Raw genomic sequence first — 21,335 nt, forward strand, 5'->3', positions numbered from 1 at the left:
GTCCTTCGTCCCTGGTATATCCTTCCTCTTTTGACCCTCTTTTCCTCCCATTCAATATAATTGCTTCTAGAAATCCTGGCTTGAAGAGCTCTGCCAATTGTTACTGGAAAACTAAATTATAACCCACTTTCTCATGAGGATGACAATTCCTCATAGCCCTCCCTCCCAAGCCCTATAATTAAAGCCATCTTACTAATTTATTTGTTCACCTCTTTTACTACCTTTGGTAGAGCTGTTAAAGGGATTTGTGAAATTAAACATAAACTGTGGAGGGTGGAGGCTGCATGTATGGAGATATGGCCAATGTGTTGATTTTGTTGACCACCTAAGTGTAAGAGAGAGTGGAGGGGGGATGCAGAATAGGGAAGAAAAGATTGAGGAAACAGAGAAAGATCAAAAGGGAGAGGAAAGCTTCCTTCTTCTTACCCTTGCTATTATTCCCAGGTCACTTCAGATTCTTGGCCAAACGCTTCTTGGGTATATATGCCCAAGACTTCCTTTAATACCTTCAGGTTCGTAGGAAGGTAAAGGCTTTTGGTCAAAGTTGAGTGTCTTAGAGAGATCTCTGCTAGGCATTATTTGGCTGGTTTTGGCATAGCCCCAGAATAGTATTTCTGGCTCATGAGCTAAAATGGATGTTGGAAAGGCAAGCCTTCACCTTAAAATTATAAGTAGGCATAAAGGAGAAACAGCAGTGTACTCAGTGACCAGTTAGCCTTTGACCTATCTTGGCATTTTATTTGGAAAGGTCACACTGCTAAGTTTTGATAGTTTACACTGGTCTATACTCCAATACAATGAGTATCTAAATCTGTGGAAGAGGAAAAGTTTTATTCAGTAATTTTAAAAAAGAAAGTGATTGTAGCTTATGTATAGCATGGAAATATGAACTCAAGAGGAAAAGCAAATCCAGTGGAAGTAACATTATCTAGAGGATTACTTGGCTCCTTCCTGCTGGGGGGTTTCGCCTTTCTACTTCCTCTAGGAGTGCTGGGTTTCCTGTAGCACCTTAGCAGGTCTCACCCATGACAGATGTGACCAAAGGTTGTGGACATGAAGACAAGGAGAAACTCCTTTTCCATTACTGAGCTCTGTACCCAGCTCCCTATATGACAAACAGCTTTGGTGTTCAGCGCATTTGATGAATTGGCATCAAAACATGGCATCACTAGTTTCCCGAGAAACACACCAGCTCATGTGCCCTGTCCAGGGGAATCTGAGAGAGAATTACCTGCTATTCAAAGTAGGGCTCTGGGAGGTCAGATGGGGGTCAACAGAGGACTTATTTCTTCTAGACTAAAATTACGGGCATATGAGCCCTTCTTTTGCCTTCCTGAAGTAGTATGATTAAGTGATTCTCCATCGCACAAAACCTCACAGGGGTAACTAATCATAGCAGGAAAAAACTGATGTTCCCAAGCCTTAAAGTTTGGGATATTCTGAGAGCGAGAGGAAATGTCCTGGGCTGGTGGTACTGCTGGAAAGCAGAGATCCAGGGACTGGGAGACTCTGAACCTATGTGTCAAAGAGAGGCAGCATATCCCCAGGCCTCGGTGTGCTCTGCTCTGACTACGAAAGGTTGGACTGATCCAAGGGTCCCTGCAGATGCCAACATCCTCTGGTGTCCAAGCAATATGAGAAAAGGTAAACATAATAATAACAACAATAACAGCAGCTAACACATGATGCACACCAGGGGACAGGTACAGTTTTCAGTCCTTCATGTGTATGGAATTATTTAATCCTCACAACAATCCTATGGGATAGGTACTGTTATTCCCCTTTTCTATGGTGAAGAAACTGAGACAAAGAGAGGATACTAGGAGTGTATGACTTCAGACATGGTGGATCAAGGACTTAAGCAGAGGTCGTCTGACTGCAATGCCTTTACTTCTACACCCCACACAGTGCAGCCTGTTGTTACTGTGTGTATATGCACACGTGCTTAATATATACCACATTCCTTTCCTCTTCCCTTAACTTACTGTGTTTCTCCCTTTTATTTTCTTCCTACTCCTCAGCACTAAGCATTTTGAGGCAATGTCTAGACTTTTTTATTCATTCAAGCATAGACTGTCTTATTAATGCGAACAATCTTCTGGGTTTGATCGCAGATGGACACGTTGGTAAGTCCAGAGGAGAACTGTCCCCTGGCCACGGCCTGCCACATGGACCCAACTTGGTGAAAGGGTCCAGAGGGGTGGATGTAAGGCTACCACAGCTGGTGGCAGAGCCACTCAGACTGCACACTGATTGAACGTCCTTCCCGAGGAAGGTGAATGTTCTCTACCTTCTTATATCCAAGCAGACTCTCGGGCAACAATATGCCTCTATTTTCTTTCATTCATTCTAGATAAAACCAATTCATGGCATTCAGTCAGGAAAGAGAATTTGGATAATAGCTCTCAGAAATTTGTCTTCATTAAGCCTAGGGGCCTCAGAAGACTCCCCCTTGTAATAGATGGTGAATTGGCACAGCGCATTTGCCCCTCAGATGAACACAGTTTGGCCCAGACTGCCAACGGCCCAAAGCACAGTCCTCGCCACCAGCAGGAGAGAGAAAGTACATTACATTTATACCAGTCAGTCCTCAAGGTACTTGAATATCTCACTAATTTAACATCACAAATGTAGAATTGAAATAACGAAGATATGGACTAGCCCAAACTGGAACCCTTTATGATTTGTGAAGAATGGTCTGCAAAGGAAATTAATGTTATGAACACCATTTCTAGAGAAAATGTGTAATTCATTGGAAAATAAACTATTTTTAACCTGCTTCAAGTAATTATAATTTAATATTACAATCTGCTGTTTAAATTAGTTTTTCCTGAGGTTTTCTATGAGGTATCGTTTTACAGAAATAAGAGGAAAAAAGAAGACTGTATCTGACAGCTTAGGAAAGTGGCATTTCTAATTATTTTGTTCATCAGCATGGTTTAATATTTTTATAGGTGACATTATATGTCAGAGGAAACCTTTATAAAAATTCTCCACATCTCTTTTGCTTAAAAAGAAAATCACTGTTGGCAAGAATAAAATAATTCCTATGCCTTGAAAAGATTATCATGCACTTTAGGAACTGATGGGTTGAGGATTTGGACAGAGGTCATTTGACGGCCGCATCTTTGCTCTTAAATACCACAGTCCACTGCATGATGGTGGTGGGGCTGATGGAGTCTGTGTGTGTGTAGTACATACTGCATTTTTTTCCTCTTCAGTTAACTTATTTTTTCTGTTTCTCCTTATTTCCTTTCTACCAACATTTTGGGGCATTGTCTAGATCATTCATTTTGAGTGTAGGGTGTCTTCCTAGTGAGTATTTCTTCTGGGTTTGACCCCGGACGAGCCCACAGGTAAGTCCAGTGGAGAATGGTGTCCTGGCTGTGGGCTGCCTTGTTGGCATTACACTGGATTGGTTATTTTGAATTCATTTTGACAATTAAGAATTTCTAAGTTGAGGAAAAGTCAGAAATTTCTATATAACTTACCAAACCATAACATTGAATGTCTAATTTTTAACATCTTTGCCTCCCTCCTACCCCCAATGCTGCTGTCTAATTAGGTAGTTTTTTAATGTTTTCAAGTTCACTGTTTCTAAATCTGTGGGAAATTGTTTCTACTATTTCAAGAGAAAGTGTGTATACAAAATAGAAATAGGGAAAAGAGTAAAAAGAGAGCAGAGAAAGACTTTTTGAAAATTTTGTGGTTTTGCCATTCAGACGGTAGAGTTTAATAATGTAAATGCCACATTATTAATGAGGTAAAAGAGACAGAGAGCATGTTTAAGGAGCATTCCTGTACTTCCCTCATCTGGCAAGTGAGAGGTGTGAACCCGTCTATCTTACTGATGATGAAGCTGAAGGCTTTAGAAGGCAAGTGATACACCAAAGATGGTTTTAGATTTTCAGAGCTAAAAATTGTAAACAAGGAATCAAGAATTCAAGTCTCTTGCCTGGAATTGTGTCCCTTTATTACTTTGCTTTTACTAGCTAGAGAATGGAAACCGAGAGCTATGAAAAATCTCACCACTTTTGAGGCATGGTTGTGGGTGGGAAGTGTGCTGGATTGGGGCTGAGGACGCCTGGATCCTGTGGCCAGCCCTGCCATCTGACCTTGGTAAAGGCACAGAATCCTTCCAGGCTTCATCTGCTTCATCTGGAAATGAAAAGATTGGATGAGATGAGGAGACTAACCACTCTTAGTACATATTAACAGACATTAATTAAAAAATCTAGTGCCTTGGAAATATGGAAGGCAAAATGAGTGGTGTGGCCAGGGCTCTTGACTTGCTGGGGAAATTCTGGCAGAGCCCTTTCGGATGCCTCCCACACAGGGCATACTGCTAACTCATTGCTTAAGGTATCAGTAATGGTGCAGTGGACGAACTCTGTCGTGGTCAAAGTCAAAGAGGCACGAGGGCTTTTTTACCTCCACCTGACCTCATTAAACCCATTGGAGTATGGCTTTGGCCATATAAAGCAAATGTATTGGCTCCGAGCCTATCCGTGTTCTGAGGCTCTTTCTCAACAAGGAGTCAAGCAGGAAAGGAGATGGATTTTATTTTATGCAGTCTGTATTAGGGATCTACATAGTCCAGGGCATGACGTGTTACAGGAGAATGCTAAAATGCGCATCTGCAGCTCTGCAAAACTGACCACACTTCACTTGGTGATGTCACAAAATAAACACCGGACCGGAAATCGGAAGGCTTGCACTCCTGTCCTGAACTGGCAGGTCACCCCGGAAAGCTGGGTAGCAACCTAGGACCTGTGTTCCCCTTTCTAAAATGAGAGCTCTCAATAGCTAATTTCTCAGTTGTCTTTGGTCCTAGCAGTCTGTGGTCCTGTGTAGTATTAGAATTTTATAAGATGCGTAATAAGTTTCTTACGGGTCAGCCTGCATCCCAGAGACAAATCAAGCAAATTTTGTGTATACCAAACCTTGATGGGGCTTCCAGGGGGATTAGAGGCATGGACAGAGCTTCTGAATTTGGCTACCACTTGAATCTAGTCTTTCTGACTGTAATTTGAGGATGACATGTTTTGAGAGAAACCGAACAGCTGTTGCATCTCTTCATCTTAATTATAGTTTACTCCTTTACCTGGGATATAACATAGGGAAGCTTTGAGGTTTTAATTAATATTCAAAATTGATCAAGTGCAGCCAGATTCAAAGGTATTTGGATATTTGCATGTCTCATGGGAAGTACAGGTGATGAATATGACCATTTGGCCGAGTTTAGCCTCCCTATGTGGGATGCAGTCTCCATTCCTCCAATGTATTCCATTGATGATCGGGTCTTAATAAAATGTAGTCACCACACTTCCGCTCACTAGGGTCCCAAACGAGCAAGTTCCTTGCCTTTAGATACTCAAAACATGCTCACATACTGTTTTTCTAATTTTTTCCTTTTATATAACCTTTTACTGGTATCATAATTTCTTTGTATCATTTTCCTATCCACTATTTCATGTGATTATCATGACAGCCTTGTCTGATAAGCTGGAGGTAGAATGGTATTTGCGTTTTAAAAAGGGAAAGTGGACTCAGGTGCTGGAGTCACATGGCTAGATGTGACCATACTCCCAATTATTTTTTCACACTTTTTTTATTGCCAATGAATGGCATGGTTTGTTCTGCTATCCAAAGGACATCCTTGGACAAGGTGGGCATATTTGCAAGCTCCTCGCTAATAGCTAAATGTTGGCACATCAGAGGGAATTACTCAGAAACACACAATGTGAATGATTATATACTGCCAAAGGGCATGAATGGTTAAAGGATACTTTGGAGAAGAATATTCTGTATGTTATCTTAAAATTATCTATTAATATTTCTGATGAGTATAAAATACGTGAGAGGTGCCTAGGTAGCATAAAATGAACCTGCAGAGCTAGAAGAGGCTGAACATCCCAGAAAGGGAAAAGTTTTTAAGGAAAATCAGAAGAATCTACAACAGGAATAACTAGAGAACTTTAACAGCAAGGAAGTGTGATTTACTGTCTGGAAGTTTGAATTTCCCAATTTACACACCCATTTCAGTGTTGTCCTCTTCAAAGGAGTCATCTTGAGAGGCTATATAGTTATTCCATTCATGCTGCTTATTAAATGAATTATTTTTGGATCTTCCTTTATAATTACTTTCTGAAATGAACACTTTTAAAGGAATTATTCTTAATGGTGTTTTAGGTAAACCCAGAGGGCTATTCAGAGCCATGTCTGCTGAAAAGGAGGGTGCTTAAGCCCCTCCCACCCTCCCTTCTTTCCTTCCGTCTTACCTGGTCACTGTCCCTCCTTATCTTTCTCCCTTCCTCCCTGTCATCACCTTCCTCTTCCTTCCTTCTCCTCCTTTTCTTTCTTCCCCAAGAGAGATGAAACTAAATTTTTTTGCATGTCTCATAAACCTTCTCTGAAGACTTACAGACTTCTAAGCAGTGTTGTACTGTTGTAGTAAGAACATGTTTTCCATGATAATTATGTTGGGTGCTGAAATTCTGGTTTGTTAGTTTAAAATATTTTGTTTTGTGTTTGTAATTATATTCATACCCTGGAATGAATGATATGGGCCTTTGGTTGGAGCACTGAAGTCATTGTAAACTCGAGGAGACCTGAATATTATCTCCTAACTCGTGATGGGTCTGAGCAGGTAGTGCTGAGTGGACAGATGACGAGCAGGACAAGGAATAGAGGGGACACTATGCAGAGCATTGAATTGGAGATGCTACACTACCAACTGGAAGTGTCCAGAGAGAGTGGCCACGGAGATCAAGGGAGCGAACATGAGCCACGATCTATGTACAACAATGACATGAATGAACTGGGGACGTGAGACCTGATGTTGCATACGAGAATCAGAGTGGTACTATGGAGAGGGCATGGGACTGGGAGTGTGGCTTAAGATGTTATTTGTATATAAATTATATAATTGAATAATTTCAATCTCCCATTTAGCTGGGCAACATTGGGCAAATGATTTGACATCTCTGTGCATAAGTTTCCTAATCTGTAGAGTTTATATTATAGAACTAAATGAGCTTAAGGTTTCATAAGGTATACATGGTATAAATACAAATTTATTTCTAAAAGTATACATGGTAAATGCCTGTAAATAGTTGAAGAGCTTTCACATGGAAGAAGGATTAGACTAAAACTTTCTAATATCTAAGAGGTTGCAGGGGAGCAGATTTCAGCTTTTAGTTAAAAAAAACAGAACCTGCCCAACAGTGAGATGGCTACCTTGAGGGTGGAGGAGGCAGTGATCAGCTCTCCCTCATTGGGAATACTCAAGAAGAGATGAGAAGGCCAATGTCGTGACACTGTAGCAGGGAAGTATGAACCGCAAGAAGTGGTGAGTTAGTCTCTTTCAGTTCTGAGACTCTAGGAATCCCTACTCTTTTGAGGTCTTCATTGTTCATGATTTCATCTGTGAAGTTACACATGACCAGGGAATGACAGGCAAAATCCCAGGCAGCTCTAGAAGTGAGAGGTGGTCCATGAGGGTTTGGTTCATGATGCCTAGTCGTCTTTGTAATTGTGTGAAGGGCATGCTTTCTACCAACCTTACTGCTTCATCTGATGTTGCCTGGAAGAATTCAGGAAGAGTTTCACAGCTTCATGGAAGGAGACTTAAAAGAGGGACCTTTACTCTGCCTCCTGTTGTGTTTTTCTCCCGTTCAGTGTTTGGGAAACCATTGTGGGTCCTGTCTCCAAAGCTATTTAGTGCCCTCATGATGCTCCTGTTTCTTAGCAGACACATCTCACAGTGGCATCAGGCCCGGGGCTCCAGACTAGCATGTCATGTGAACAGACCTAATCATTATGGATTTCTTGGGCCATTATGGTAAAGCGACATTAATTACCATCAGCACAGTTGCACTAATGTGGTTGTAATGAACACGCCTGTGGGAATTTCCAGTGAGGGAACTCTTCATGGGATTGAAACAGCCAGCAGGGGAATGGAGTGAGCTGGCGGTGCTGGTGTTGAAGAAGATAGTTTCACTGGTCTGATGCTGGTTATTCCTAGAGTCTCTGCTAACTTGTGTGCCTGAATCTATAGCCCTCTGTGAAATGCCTCTGCCTCCAGTCATCCTGCTCCCAGGATTTTCTGTTTATTATATACAGTGGAATAGTCCTAATTTATGGATGCATTTATGGAACCAGACCCCTGACTGCTGGATTCATCGCACAACTCTTAGAATAATGGGCTGGGCAGGATCTTAGCAAGAGCTGGAAAGTATATGCATATCTCTGGAGGCGAGAGATCCTAAGCTCCAGGATGCCATCTTTCTTAGCAGAAGGGTATCCTGGCACTCTTCCACTCTCTTCTTGTCTCTACCACCTCTGCCCTTTAATTCACATATTTTGAGTAATAATTGTAACCAATTACCGAGGGTTTACCATGCACCAAGTTCTGTGGTATGATCTCATTTAATGCTTACAAACCTAATAAAGTAGGTTTCTTTGTGATCAAAGTCATAGCTACTGACTAAACTCAAACCCAGTGCCCTTACTTAAAATTTTTATATCATCTTTTCATATTATTCCCATCATGTGAAAACATGGACAACTCTTGCATAATCAGATGGGAGCCTGAGCAATACCAGTTATCCCAGTGACATTTGTACATCTACATGCCTGTCCCCTTCCACCGTTCTGTCTTCCTCCCTACCTTGTTCTTGACATACCTTCTTCACACTTTTAACCATCCTTTTATTTTATCTTTACAGGTATCTGATCAATGTCACTTTTGAGGGGAGAAATCTGTCCTTCAGTGAAGATGGCTACCAGATGCACCCGAAACTGGTGATAATCCTTCTGAACAAGGAGAGAAAGTGGGAGAGGGTAGGACATGTCTTTGGCAATTCTCAAGCAAAGTAGAGGGGTAGGGATAGAAAATTGTGCGACGTTCTAAAGGAAAGTGGTCCCTTAGTTTCCATCTCTGAGCTGCAGTGCAGGAAAGCAGTATTTTGAGAATATAGGAGAAGCCATTTCTCCAACTTGCACCTTTAATTTCTCGCTACTTTGGTTAATCAAGAGATAATTGTCCTTATGCATTACCATTTTTATTGGTTATGGTAATGTCTGAAGCATGACTTTTTTTGAATGGAGGAATGTGCATGTACAACTTAAACAATTTGGTAAAGAAACCAGATCAGTGATTCTAAAGTCATGTTGTACTCAGTATACTGGGGTGACCTCTGAAACCCAATTTACACTGTGACACAAGGCTCTTTTCAGGGTCTCTCCCACTGCCAGCTGATCCCAGTGTCTGAATTTCTACCTCCAGAAATTAATTTCTGTGGATGCCAGACTGCCTAGGTTCAGTTCCTAGATGCTCTACTCACTAGCTCATCTACTTAGGACCTTGGACAAATCTCTGAACACTGTCTCTGCTTCCTCATCTGTAAGATGAGAATAATAATAATAGTACGTTTAAGAGGTTAAACATCACAGAGTTGCTAAAAGGATTCTATGTTAATGTGTGTAGAGGAAATAGGAATGTGCCTGGCACAAAGTAAGTGCCCACTATGTATTCTCTTTGTTATTCCTGATTCCTGCTGAGATACAAATATTCCTGAGTGTGATGCCATCACTGGTGTTTCTCCAAGAATGTTCTGGAGAGGATTGGTCCCTTGAGATGCTTTGTTGGAAAAACGATTCTGTGGATAAATAAGATAGGGAGATGTAACCAATTTTGATTCTGGGAGATTCTCAGAACATACTAACATTTGAAAGTTCAGAGGTGTCTTATAAAAGAAACATCTTTAATTTGATCTGGCATCTCCCCAGATTATTTTATCACAAGGCCCCTTTGCTCATGAAATTTGTGTTCTGTGAAATACTTTGGTAAGCAGTAATTTCAGACAATTTCTGCAGACTCCATGGGCCAGTTGGCTGAGAACAAGCTTCAAGATGTCAGCATGGCTCTGACTAGAATGGAAACCAAAGCTATGTAGTTCTAGAACAAATAGCCAGGAACAGAGGCCAGAGATAAGCTTCTTGAAATCCAGTCTTGTCAGAGAGCCCTGGACACAGAGTCACATGACTGCTCACCTGTGAAACTGGGCATGTGTGGCTCAGGTGTCAGAGCCCAGGGCCTTATTCTTCAAACTGAAACCTCACTGTGTCATGGAGCTCCTCCGCTCAGGGCACTGCTGTAAGCTTACCCTGCGCCTGGAGTTTCTTGATTAAAGTTGCCCTCCCTCCACTGAGTTATCGTTCGTTCAGAAATGGTTTTTCCCTGGGCTCCTGCTCTTCACCCCAATCAAGCTGCTTTTCACTGCTGCTGTAGAGACATCATAATTTAAGAAATGTTCTGGGGCTGCATGCGTAACAGACACTTCTGTATATTTCCAGAAGATGAGTTATTAATAGCTGAGACTTCATATGTGGATCAGAAGACATCCAGCTGGGGTAGCTTTGATGCTGTGGACTCATGATCACTGTCTCAAGTGTGGGGCATCTCACAACTGCCCTTTCTTACAGAGACATCACTTGTTGACACGCATGCTGACTTCTCTTCCTTAAGCTGGAATCAGAGGCGTGTGATCTTCACCCCATTCGAAAACTAGACCCACTTCCCTGGGACCTGGATCCCTTCCTCAAGTCTACCTTTATGTACCTCTTGAGTTTATTCCTTTGTATATGACTCAAGAACCATGAGATAATGTTTTTAATGGGCCTCCTGCCCTTGACACCTACCTTTATCCTTCTAGATCAGCCCTGGACATGGCTGCAAGAATGAGCTTCCTATGGCACAAGAAAGAAATATATTCTTTCTCTGTCTGAACGTGCTCAAAGCTTCTGTGCCTTACGGATTGGGTCCAAACACTATCTAGTCTTGCATTTAAGACTCTGGTCTACCTTCCCAGGCCTGCCTTTTCTTCCTCACCATTTCCCATCTCGTCCCCAAGCTGCACTGGCCTTCTCTCTGTTGTAACAATGTGCTCCTGTACATCTTGCTCCCTGTACAGCATGTCATGTTGTTTCCCTGTCCTGGAATGAATTGTCCAACCATACAAATCATAACTGTCCTTTGAAACTAAATTAAAATGTTGCTATCTCCCTCCCTGATCTTTGACTGAGATGTAATCCCTCAATCCCTTGTCCCCTTCGCTATTGTCCATACCCCGTGGTAGCACTCATCACGTCTGCCTGTGTCTAAGCTGTGTGTACACGTGCTTCTGGAAGGCAGAGGCTGTCTTTATATCACTGTGTCCTCACAGTGACCCGGGAGAGTGTGTTGCATAGAGCAGTTCAATTAATATGTGTCAAATAAGTGAGAACCGTCACATAATACGAGGGTCTAAAATCTTTCATTAAGAATCCAAGTTTATGCTATTGGTCTTGATACAATAGCTGCTTTGGGGTGGGAGGGGAGGGAAAATCTGTATGTAGATCTAGTTTTCATAGATCATACTTTAAATGTATTAAGAGAACTTGCTGTTTAAAGAAATCCTGTGGTTACTCTTTGTAAAGCACTTTGGGAGGGGCTGGGATCATAGAGCGTTTTCATATTGACTTGGTTGAATCGGATTGTTGCTGAAGAGAAGTCTTTAGTGTTTACTGAATTCACATTATCAGGCAGCTCCCTGCTCAGAAGCCCTTGTTAGGGCTTGGTGGCAGCCAGATAGGATGGCCAGAGCCAGGCACAGCTCCAGGGCATCTTTAGGGCACATCTGGGATGTGGGGAAATTGTCCTGTGGGAAGTTGTACCTTTTTTTCTACTGGACCTCTGGACCCCCCGCCCCCCTGCCTTCTCAGGATTCCTAATATGACCCTACAGGTTCCCTGTGGTCCAGGGGAGATTTATGTCCTGGACTCCAAAGAGGCAGGCACCAGGGTGAGGGGTCTACAGGGAGGAGAAGGACGCTGGAAGGACAAGCAGGGAAGGAATCTGCCACTGGCAGAGAGACCTGGGCAAAGACATGGGACTCGCAGCTCCTGGTGGGCCCCTAGGGGGGTGGCCTGTTCTTTTCATGTTTCTGGGTCTTTCTTTCCTCATATCTAAACACATGGCAGGAGATTTAGATGACTTCCAGGGTCCTTTCCAGTTCTAACTTCTCGATTACAAATTCACATTGTAAATAAATAGGAACCTGGATCAGAAATGAGCTGAGAGCTGAAGCTGAGCTTAAGGACAGCAGCTCCGGGGAATGGGTCACTCTTGAAATGTAGGTAAATATCATCTCCTCAGAAGGCCTTCCTTGATCACTCAAGCTAAAGTGGCCACCGGTCACTCCATCACGACAGTTGATTTTCAGTAATTATCTGCTGTTTTGTCTATTTGCCTAGTTGCTTGTTTACTGCTTGTGTCTCCAGACCAGTACTCATGCTTCATGGGAGTGAGAACCTTGTTTACCTCTATGATCCTGACTCTTAGGAAGAATGCCCCGTTCAGAGTGACCACTCGAAAGGTGACTGTTCCCTAAGTGATGACTCAGTAAGAGTACTGGCCAGCCATTTCCTTCTCCCTGAAAATCTCCCACTTAGACTGAATGGAACACAAAAGCAGGTACATTTTCCACCTTTGGAGAGGATGCTCTGAGGGCCAGCAAAGGCCTGGGGGGCTGAGGAGCAATCAGGAGGCCCAGTCTCCTGTAGAACATGCCCAGCAGTTGCCAGTAAGGAGCCTCTGGTTGAGGAAGATGCATTAAGATTGTGTGAATCATGTGATAGGATTTCATAATATTCCTTCAGGTTTTAAAAAGGAGTCTCAAAGCTACTGTATCATAAATTTGGCTCCTTCCAAAGGATGTGAAATCAAGGCAGTATCATCTATGGCTCTGAGCATGGTTTTGGAAATCAGGAAGACCTGAGTTCAATTCTGCATGTTGCCATTTATCAGCTGTGTAAACTGAGCAAGGGTTTTACACAAGGCTGTTGTAAAGACTAAAAGAGACTTTAGGGTAGAACACCAGTTAGTAATGACTGAAACATCATAGCCAGCATTCAACAAATGTCAATCGGTGGTCCCCACTTCTTGTATAATTTTTCTTATGGTAATATTTGCACATGGTCAAATGGTATAAAAGAGAATCCAATAAAAAGAATGTCCTCTTATCATCTATGATCCTTGGTTCCCCCAGGCTCTTTCCCCAGAGCAATCATTGTTTCCAATGTCTTATCTATGATCTCTGAAAATACTTTAAGCACATACAAATTTTACACATCTACTCACCCACCTCTTAAAAAGACAAATAGCACCTGCTCTTGGGAACCTTTAATAGGATCCTATATAAGTAGCCACTAAGGAGGCAGGGTTATTGGGGGGTTGTGAGCTAGAATAGCAAAGTGATCTCTGGATTGGAATTTATTCATGGCAAGTATATTTCTCTGTCATGTAGGAACATAAGAGAACATTTAAGAAGGAATACATGTGCACACACACATGCAGGCATAATGTGGCAGGTTGGTGAAAGACAAGGGCGGGATGGTGAAAAAAGAATTGGGTGCAGAGCAGGCTCATTTGTAAGTCTCTCTAAGTGGGGGACAGCTGCATAAACTTTCATTAAAAATAGTCTGGCACAGAGAAGCAGTTCCAAAAAGCATTCAGGCTCCTGTCTTTATCAGAGCTCTCATGATTTGCTTCATTGCTACTGCTCTCTGCTTCCATTTAATCGTTCCTAAAATGGGGATAATAAAAATGAAATGCAGTGGGAGTGTGTTCTGAGTAATGACTTCAAGAAATGATGATGGTGCATGTTCAGGCTGGAAGATGTAAACAGACCTTAAAGGGACTGTCTGGGGCAGAACTACAGGACGACGTGTGTGGTTTACACCTCTGCTTGTCTTTTCCCTGGAGAGACAAGAGGTACATTTTAAAAGCCCACTCCCTCTTCCCTGACTCCACCTACCAGAAACTGTCCTTCTTTAGGTAGATTAAACCAGTCTTAATTTGTTTGGGTCATTCCTTGACCTCCCCAAGCCTGGTAGCATCTTAGTCTTACAAAACTAAGATAAGCCACAGTGAAAGAAGCGTTAGAGAGGAAAGTGCTCAGTGCGTGGTACTGGCCAATCATAGTATTTATGAGTCAATATGTGGATCTGTGGGAGAGAGGAAGGGCAATCCCAGTGCTAGAAAGAAGACCCCCAAGGACTGTGGCAGCAACAATATACGAGGACAGAACGTCCCACCAGTACCTGGAGCCTGGGAGGAGACAGGCTAGGGGATGCCGTATGCCTGTGGTAACCTCGTATCCCCGAGACAGCAACTCCAGCTGTGGATGCTGTGATACTAGCACTCAAAGACCAGAGTGATTGTATTCCAGATCAATCAACATGGTGATGATACAGCAGAGGTCAATCACTGCATGGCAGACACCTCCTGAAAGCTAATGAGCAAGTAAAAGCTTCTCCATCTCCTCACCTGTGTGCACACATACACTCAGACTCATGAACAAACTGATGGACTGCGCACATGCACAGGAACCCACCTGTTCAGTTTTCCACTCTATGCCTGTGCCCAGCACAGTGCATGACATTACCAAGTAGGTCAATAAACATTTGGTGACAGCCAGAACACACCTGTACCAACTGTATTCCACCTGCCAGCCTCAGAGGAGAGGCCAGGGCCTGTCCATGCGCTCCCCAACTCTCCAGGGGTTGTCTAAGAAGGGGAAGCAGCTCCCCGTGCCGGGGGTGTTTGCTCTGAATCTCCTGATACCACCATTTGACGACATGTAATTTTTACTGACTTTGAACTGAGCGCTAATATGCATCATTGGATTAAGGAATTAGAAAACAGGATCCTTGGAGATAGTCTGTGGGAATTGGGGTCATTAGGGGGAAGAAGAAAAGGCAATGAGGTGATGATTTAACCCTCTTTAAATGTATGAATAATTATTGTACGAAGTGTTCAGATCAGCTGTTCACTTTCTCTTCTGAGACAGAACCAGAATAACTGGGCTTAAGATCTAGCTGAGGATTTATATTAGCCATAGGGAAAGTTTCTTTTTTTTAAATTTTGGTATCATTAATATAAAATTACATGAGCAACATGTGGTTACTAGACTCCCCCCATCATCAAGTCCCCACCACATACACCATTACAGTCACTGTCCATCAGCATAGTAAGGCACTATAGAGTCACTACTTGTCTTCTCTGTGCTGTAATGCCTTCCCCATGCTCCCCTTCATTATGTGTGCTAATCATAATGCCCCTTATTCCCCTTCTCCCTCCCTTCCCACCCATCCTCCCCAGTCCCTCTCCCTTTGGTAACTGTTAGTCCATTCTTGGGTTCTGTGAGTCTGCTGCTGTTTTGTTCCATCAGTTTTTTCTTTGTTCTTATACTCCACAGATGAGTGAAATCATTTGATACTTGTCTTTCTCCATCTGGCTTATTTCACTGAGCAAAATACCCTCTAGCTCCATCCATGTTGTTGCAAATAGTAGGATTTGTTTTTTCTGATGGCTGATTAATATTCCATTATGTATATATACCACATCTTCTTTATCCATTCATCTACTGATGGACACTTAGGTTGCTTCCATTTCTTGGCTATTGTAAATGGTGCTGTGATAAACATAGGGGTGCATATGTCTTTTTGAAACTGGGCTCCTGCATTCTTAGGGTAAATTCCTAGGAGTGGAATTCCTGGGTCAAATGGTATTTCTATTTTTAGTTTTTTGAGGAACCTCCATAATGCTTTCCACAGTGGTTGAACTAATATACATTCCCACCAGCAGCGTAGGAGGGTTCCCCTTTCTCCATATCCTTGCCAACATTTGTTGTTTTTCTTTAGGATGGTGGCCATCCTAACTGGTATGAGGTGGTATCTCATTGTAGTTTTAATTTGCATTTCTCTGATGATTAGCGATGTGGAGCATCTTTTCATGTGTCTGTTGGCCATCTGAATTTCTTCTTTGGAGAAGTGTCTGTTCAGCTCCTCTGCCCATTTTTTAATTGGCTTATTTGCTTTTTGTTTGTTGAGGTGTGTAAGCTCTTTATATAATTTGGATGTCAACCCCTTATTGGATCTGTCATTTATGAATATATTCTCCCATACTGTATGATGTCTTTTTGTTCTACTGATGGTGTCCTTTGCTGTACAGAAGCTTTTTAGTTTGATATAGTCTCACTTGTTCATTTTTGCTTTTGTTTCCTTTGCCCAGGGAGATATGTTCATGAAGAAGTTGCTCATGTTTATATTCAAGAGAGTTTTGCCTATATTTTCTTATAAGAGTTTTATGGTTTCATGACTTACATTCAGTCTTTGATCCATTTCAAGTTTACTTTTGTGTGGAGGTGGACAGTAATCCAGTTTCATTCTCTTACATGTAACTGTCCAGTTTTGCGAACACCAGCTGTTGAAGAAGCTGTCATTTCCACATTGTACATCCATGGCTCCTTTATCGTGTATTAATTGATCATATATGCTTGGGTTAATATCTGGACTTTCTATGCTGTTCCACTGGTCTGTGGGTCTGTTCTTGTGCCAGTACCAAATTGCCTTGATTATTGTGGCTTTGTAACAGAGCTTGAAGTTGGGAAGCGAGATTTCCCCTGCTTTATTCTTCTTTCTCAGGATTGCTTTGGCTAATTGGGGTCTTTTGTGGTTCCATATGAATTTTAGAACTATTTGTTCCAGTTTGTTGAAGAATGTTGTTGGTTATTTGATAGAGATTGCATTGAATCTGTAGATTGCTTTAGGCAGGATGGTCATTTTGACAATATTAATTCTTCCTAGCCAAGAGCATGGGATGAGTTTCCATTTGTTAGTGTCCTCTTTAATTTCTCTTAAGAGCATCTTATAGTTTTCAGGGTATAGGTCTTTCACTTCCTTGGTTAGGTTTATTCCTAGGTATTTTATTCTTTTTGATGCAATTGTGAATGGAATTGTTTTCCTGATTTCTCTTTCTGCTAGTTCATCATTAGTGCATAGGAATGCAAAAGATTTCTGTGTATTAATTTTGTATCTTGCAACTTGGCTGAATTCAGATATTAGTTCTAGTAGCTTTGGAGTGGTTTATTTAGGGTTTTTTTGTACAATATCATGTCTTCTGCAAACAGTGACAGTTTGACTTCTTCCTTGCCAATCTGGATGCCCTTTATTTCTTTGTGTTGTCTGATTGCCATGGCTAGTACCTCCAGTACTATGTTGAATAAAAGTGGGGAGAGTGGTCAACCTTGTATTGTTTCTGATCTTAGAGTAATAGCTTTCAGCTTCTCACTGTTAAGTATGATGTTGGCTGTGGGTTTGTCATATATGGCCTTTATTATGTTGAGGTACTTGCTCTTTATATAAATTTTGTTGAGAGTTTTTATCATTAATGGATGTTGAATTTTGTCAAATGCTTTTTCAGCATCTATGGAGATGATCATGTGGTTTTTGTCCTTCTTTTTGTTGATGTGGTGGATGATGTTGATGGATTTTCAAGTGTACCATCCTTGCATCCCTCAGATGAATCCCACTAGATTATGGTATATGATCCTCTTGAAGCATTTTTTAATTTGGTTTGCTAATATTTTCTTGAGTATTTTTGCATCTATGTTCATCAGGGATATTGGTCTGTAGTTTTCCATTTTTGTGGTGTCTTTGCCTGGTTTTGGTATTAGAGTGATGCTGGCTTCATAGAATGAGATTGGAAGTATTCCCTCCTCATCTATTTTTTGGAAAAATTTAAGGAGGATGGGTATTATGTCTTCTCTAAATGTTTGATGAAATTCAGCGGTGAACCCATCTAGTCCAGGGATTTTGTTCTTGGGTAGTTTTTTGATTACCAATTCAATTTCATTGCTGGTAGTTGGTCTGTTTAGATTTTTTGTTTCTTCCTGGATTAGTCTTGGAAGGTTGTATTTTTCTAGAAAGTTGTCCATTTCTTCTAGGTTATCCAGTTTGTTAGCATATAGTTTTTCACAGTATTCTCTAATAATCCTTTGTATTTCTGTGGTGTCCATCATGATTTTTCCTTTCTCATTTCTGATTCTGTTTTTGTGTGTAGATTCTCTTTTTCTTTTGAAAAGTCTGGCTAGGGGTTTATCTATTTTATTTATTTTCTGAAAAAACCAGCTCTTGGTTTCATAGAATTTTTCTATTGTTTTATTCTTCTCAATTTTATTTATTTTTTCTCTGATCTTTATTATGTCCCTCCTTCTGATGTCTTTGAACCTCATTTGTTCTTCTTTTTCCAGTTTCAATAGTTATGAATTTAGACAATTCATTTGAGATTGTTCTTCCTTCCTTAAGTATGCCTGGATTGCTATGTACTTTCCTCTTAGTACTGCCTTCACTGTGTCCCACAGAAGTTGGGGCTTTGTGCTTTTGTTTTCATTTGTGTCCATATATTGCTTGATCTCTGTTTTAATTTGGTCATTGATCCATTGATTATTTAGGAGCATGTTGTTAAGCCTCCATGTGTTTGTGAGCCTTTTTGTTTACTTTGTAAAATTTATTTCTAGTTTTATACCTTCGTGATATGAGAAGTTGGATGGTACAATTTCAATCTTTTTAAATTTACTGAGGTTCTTTTTGTGGCCTAGTATGTGGTCTATTATGGAAAATGTTCCATGTGCACTTGAGAAGAATGTGTATCCTGCTGCTTTTGGGTGTAGAGTTCTATAGATGTCTATTAGGTCCATATGTTCTAGGGTGTTGTTCAGTGCCTCTGTGTCCTTACTTATTTTCTGTCTTGTGGATCTGTCCTTTGGAGTGAGTGGTGTGTTGAAGTCGCCTAAAATGAATGCATTGCATTCTATTTACCCCTTTAATTCTGTTAGTATTTGTTTCACATATGTAGGTGCTCCTGTGTTGGGTGCATAGGTATTTATAATGGTTATATCATCTTGTTGGATTGACCGCTTTATCATTATGTCATGTCCTTGTTTGTCCCTGTTACTTTCTTTGTTTTGAAGACTTTTTTGTCTGATACAAGTACAGCAACACCTGCTTTTTTCTCCCTATTGTTTGCATGAAATATATTTTTCCATCCCTTGACTTTTAGTATGTGTATGTCTTTGGGTTTGAGGTGAGTCTCTTGTAGGCAGCATATAGACGGGTCTTGCTTTTTTGTCCATTCTGTAACTCTGTGTCTTTTGATTGGTGCGTTCAGTCCATTTACATTTAGGGTGATTATCAATAGATATGTACTTATTGCCATTGCAGGCTTTAGATTCATGGTTACCAAAGGTTCAAGGGCAGCTTCTCTACTATCTAGCAGTCTACCTTAACTCACTTATTACACTATTATAAATATAGTCTGATGATTCTTTTTTCCCTCCCTTCTTTTTCTTTGTCCTCTACTCTTTATATGTTAGGTGTCATATTTTGTACTCTCTGTGCATCCCTTGACTGACTTTATGGGTGGCTGATTTAATTTTACATTTGGTTAGTATTTAGTTGGTCTACTTCCTTTGCTGTGGTTTAATATCCTCTGTTGATAGCTATTTAGTCCTAGGCACACTTCCATCTAGAGCAGTCCCTTTAAAATACACTGTAGAGATGGTGTGGGGGGGGTAAATTCCCTCAATTTTTGCTTATCTGGGAATTGTTTAATTCCTCCTTCAAATTTAAATGATAATCTTGCTGGGTAGAGTATTCTTGGTTTGAGAATCTTCTATTTCATTGCATTGAATATATCATGCCATGCCCTTTGACTGGTAAAGTTTCTGCTGAGAAGTCTGATGATAGCCTGATGGGTTTTCCTTTGTAGGTGATCTTTTTTCTCTCTCTGGTTGCTTTTAATGCTCTGTCCTTGTCCTTGATCTCTGCCATTTTAATTATTATATATCTTGGTGTTGTCCTCCTTGGGTCCCTTGTGTTGGAAGATCTGTGCACCTCCATGGCCTGAGAGACTATTTTCTTCCCCAGATTGGGGAAGTTTTCAGCAGTTATTTCTTCAAAGACACTTTCTATCCCTTTTTCTCTCTCTTATTATTCTGGTACCCATATAATCCGAATATTGTTCTGTTTGTATTGGTCACACAGTTCTCTTAATATTCTTTCATTCCTAGAGATCTTTCTATCTCTCTCTGCCTCAGCTTCTCTTTATTCCTGTTCTATGGTTTCTATTACATTAACAGTATCTTCCATGTCATCCAGTCTGCTCTTAAATCCTTCCATTGTTTCATTTCTGTTATCTCCCTCCTGAATTCATCCCTTAGCTCTTGAATATTTCTCTGTAGCTCCATCAGCATGCTTATGACTTTTATTTTGAATTCTTTTCCAGGAAGATTGATGATTTCAGTCTCACCAGGGCCTCTTTCTGGTGATTGAGGGATTTTGAATTGAACAAGGATCGTCTGCCTTTTCATGGCGATGGGAGTGGTTGCTGGCAAGTGGCGTGTGTGTCAGTGAAAGAACAAAGTCCCTTCCTGCTTGCCAGTCACCTTGCCTGTCTCCGCTGTTTTTGCCAGTTAACCACACACAGGGAGCAGCCTGTGGGTTAATCGCCTTAGCTGCCATGGATGGAGCAGCCCTCTGGATGGCCTAGGGCACTGGAGTTTCCAGGCCAGCAGCGTGTGTTCTGCCATGAGAACAGAGTCCCTTCATGCCTCCTGGTCTCCATGCCCATCTCTGCTGTCTGTTACAATCAACTGTGCACAGGGAGCAGCCTCTGGGTTAATCCCCCAACCTGCTGTGGGCAGGGCGGCCCTCAGGATGGCCTCGGGCACTGGCAGGGATTGCAGGTGATCAGCATGTGTTCTGCCATGAGAACAAAGCCCCTTCATGCCTCCCAGTCTCTGCGCCCATGTCCACTGTCTGTGCCAGCCAACCGCACACAGAGAGCAGCCTCTGGGTCTGGGCCTGTTAGCCATGCACAGGGAGAAGCCTCTGTGTTAAACTGTGTGGTTGCTGTAGGCAGGGCTGCTCTCTGGCTGGTCTGCAGCAATGGCAAGGACAGCCAGTTTGCTTGCAGGTGCTGGCAGGGAGGACGGAATGGCAGGCTGCTTATCACTGTAAGGGGCTTCAGAGCTGCATTGCCACCCAGGGTATTAGGGCACCTGAAGTTCCTTAAAGTTCCCAGCCTGCTGGGCTGAGTATGTCAGGACAATTTTGTCCACCTGTTAAATCCTTATCCTTGTAAGACTTTTAAAGCACCTGCTTTTCTTTTGTCCCAGGGTAGCCGGCTGTGGGAATCTGTTCTCAATCTTAGTCTCAGATTTTGCTTTTCCATTCCTCTAATATCCAGAGCACCTTGCAATGTGTGTCTGTGCCCCTGGGAAGATTACTAGGGCTGGCTATTTAGCAGTCTTGTGCTTCTGCTCCCTCCCCACTCTGATTCTTTTCCTCCCACAGGTGAGCTGAGGTTGGGGGGAGTGCTCAGATCCTGCCTTTGTATCTTACCCTTTTCCGTGAGATGTTCAGTTCATGGCAGATGTAGCCTGGCTGTT

At 41.8% G+C, this 21,335-nt stretch overlaps 1 protein-coding gene across 2 annotated transcripts in view; it reads left to right on the forward strand.

The window, feature by feature from the left end:
- The window catches only part of GRIN2B (glutamate ionotropic receptor NMDA type subunit 2B), a 388,323-nt gene that overhangs the window by 267,216 nt on the left and 99,772 nt on the right, over nt 1–21,335 (forward strand). For both annotated transcript variants that reach the window (XM_073222983.1, XM_073222984.1), the window contains one exon: nt 8,730–8,844. In XM_073222983.1, coding sequence (XP_073079084.1) covers nt 8,730–8,844 — 115 coding nt within the window. The remainder of the gene's footprint in view (nt 1–8,729; nt 8,845–21,335) is intronic.

Source organism: Manis javanica, chromosome 15 (genome assembly GCF_040802235.1).
Source record: "Manis javanica isolate MJ-LG chromosome 15, MJ_LKY, whole genome shotgun sequence".
Lineage (NCBI taxonomy): Eukaryota > Metazoa > Chordata > Mammalia > Pholidota > Manidae > Manis > Manis javanica.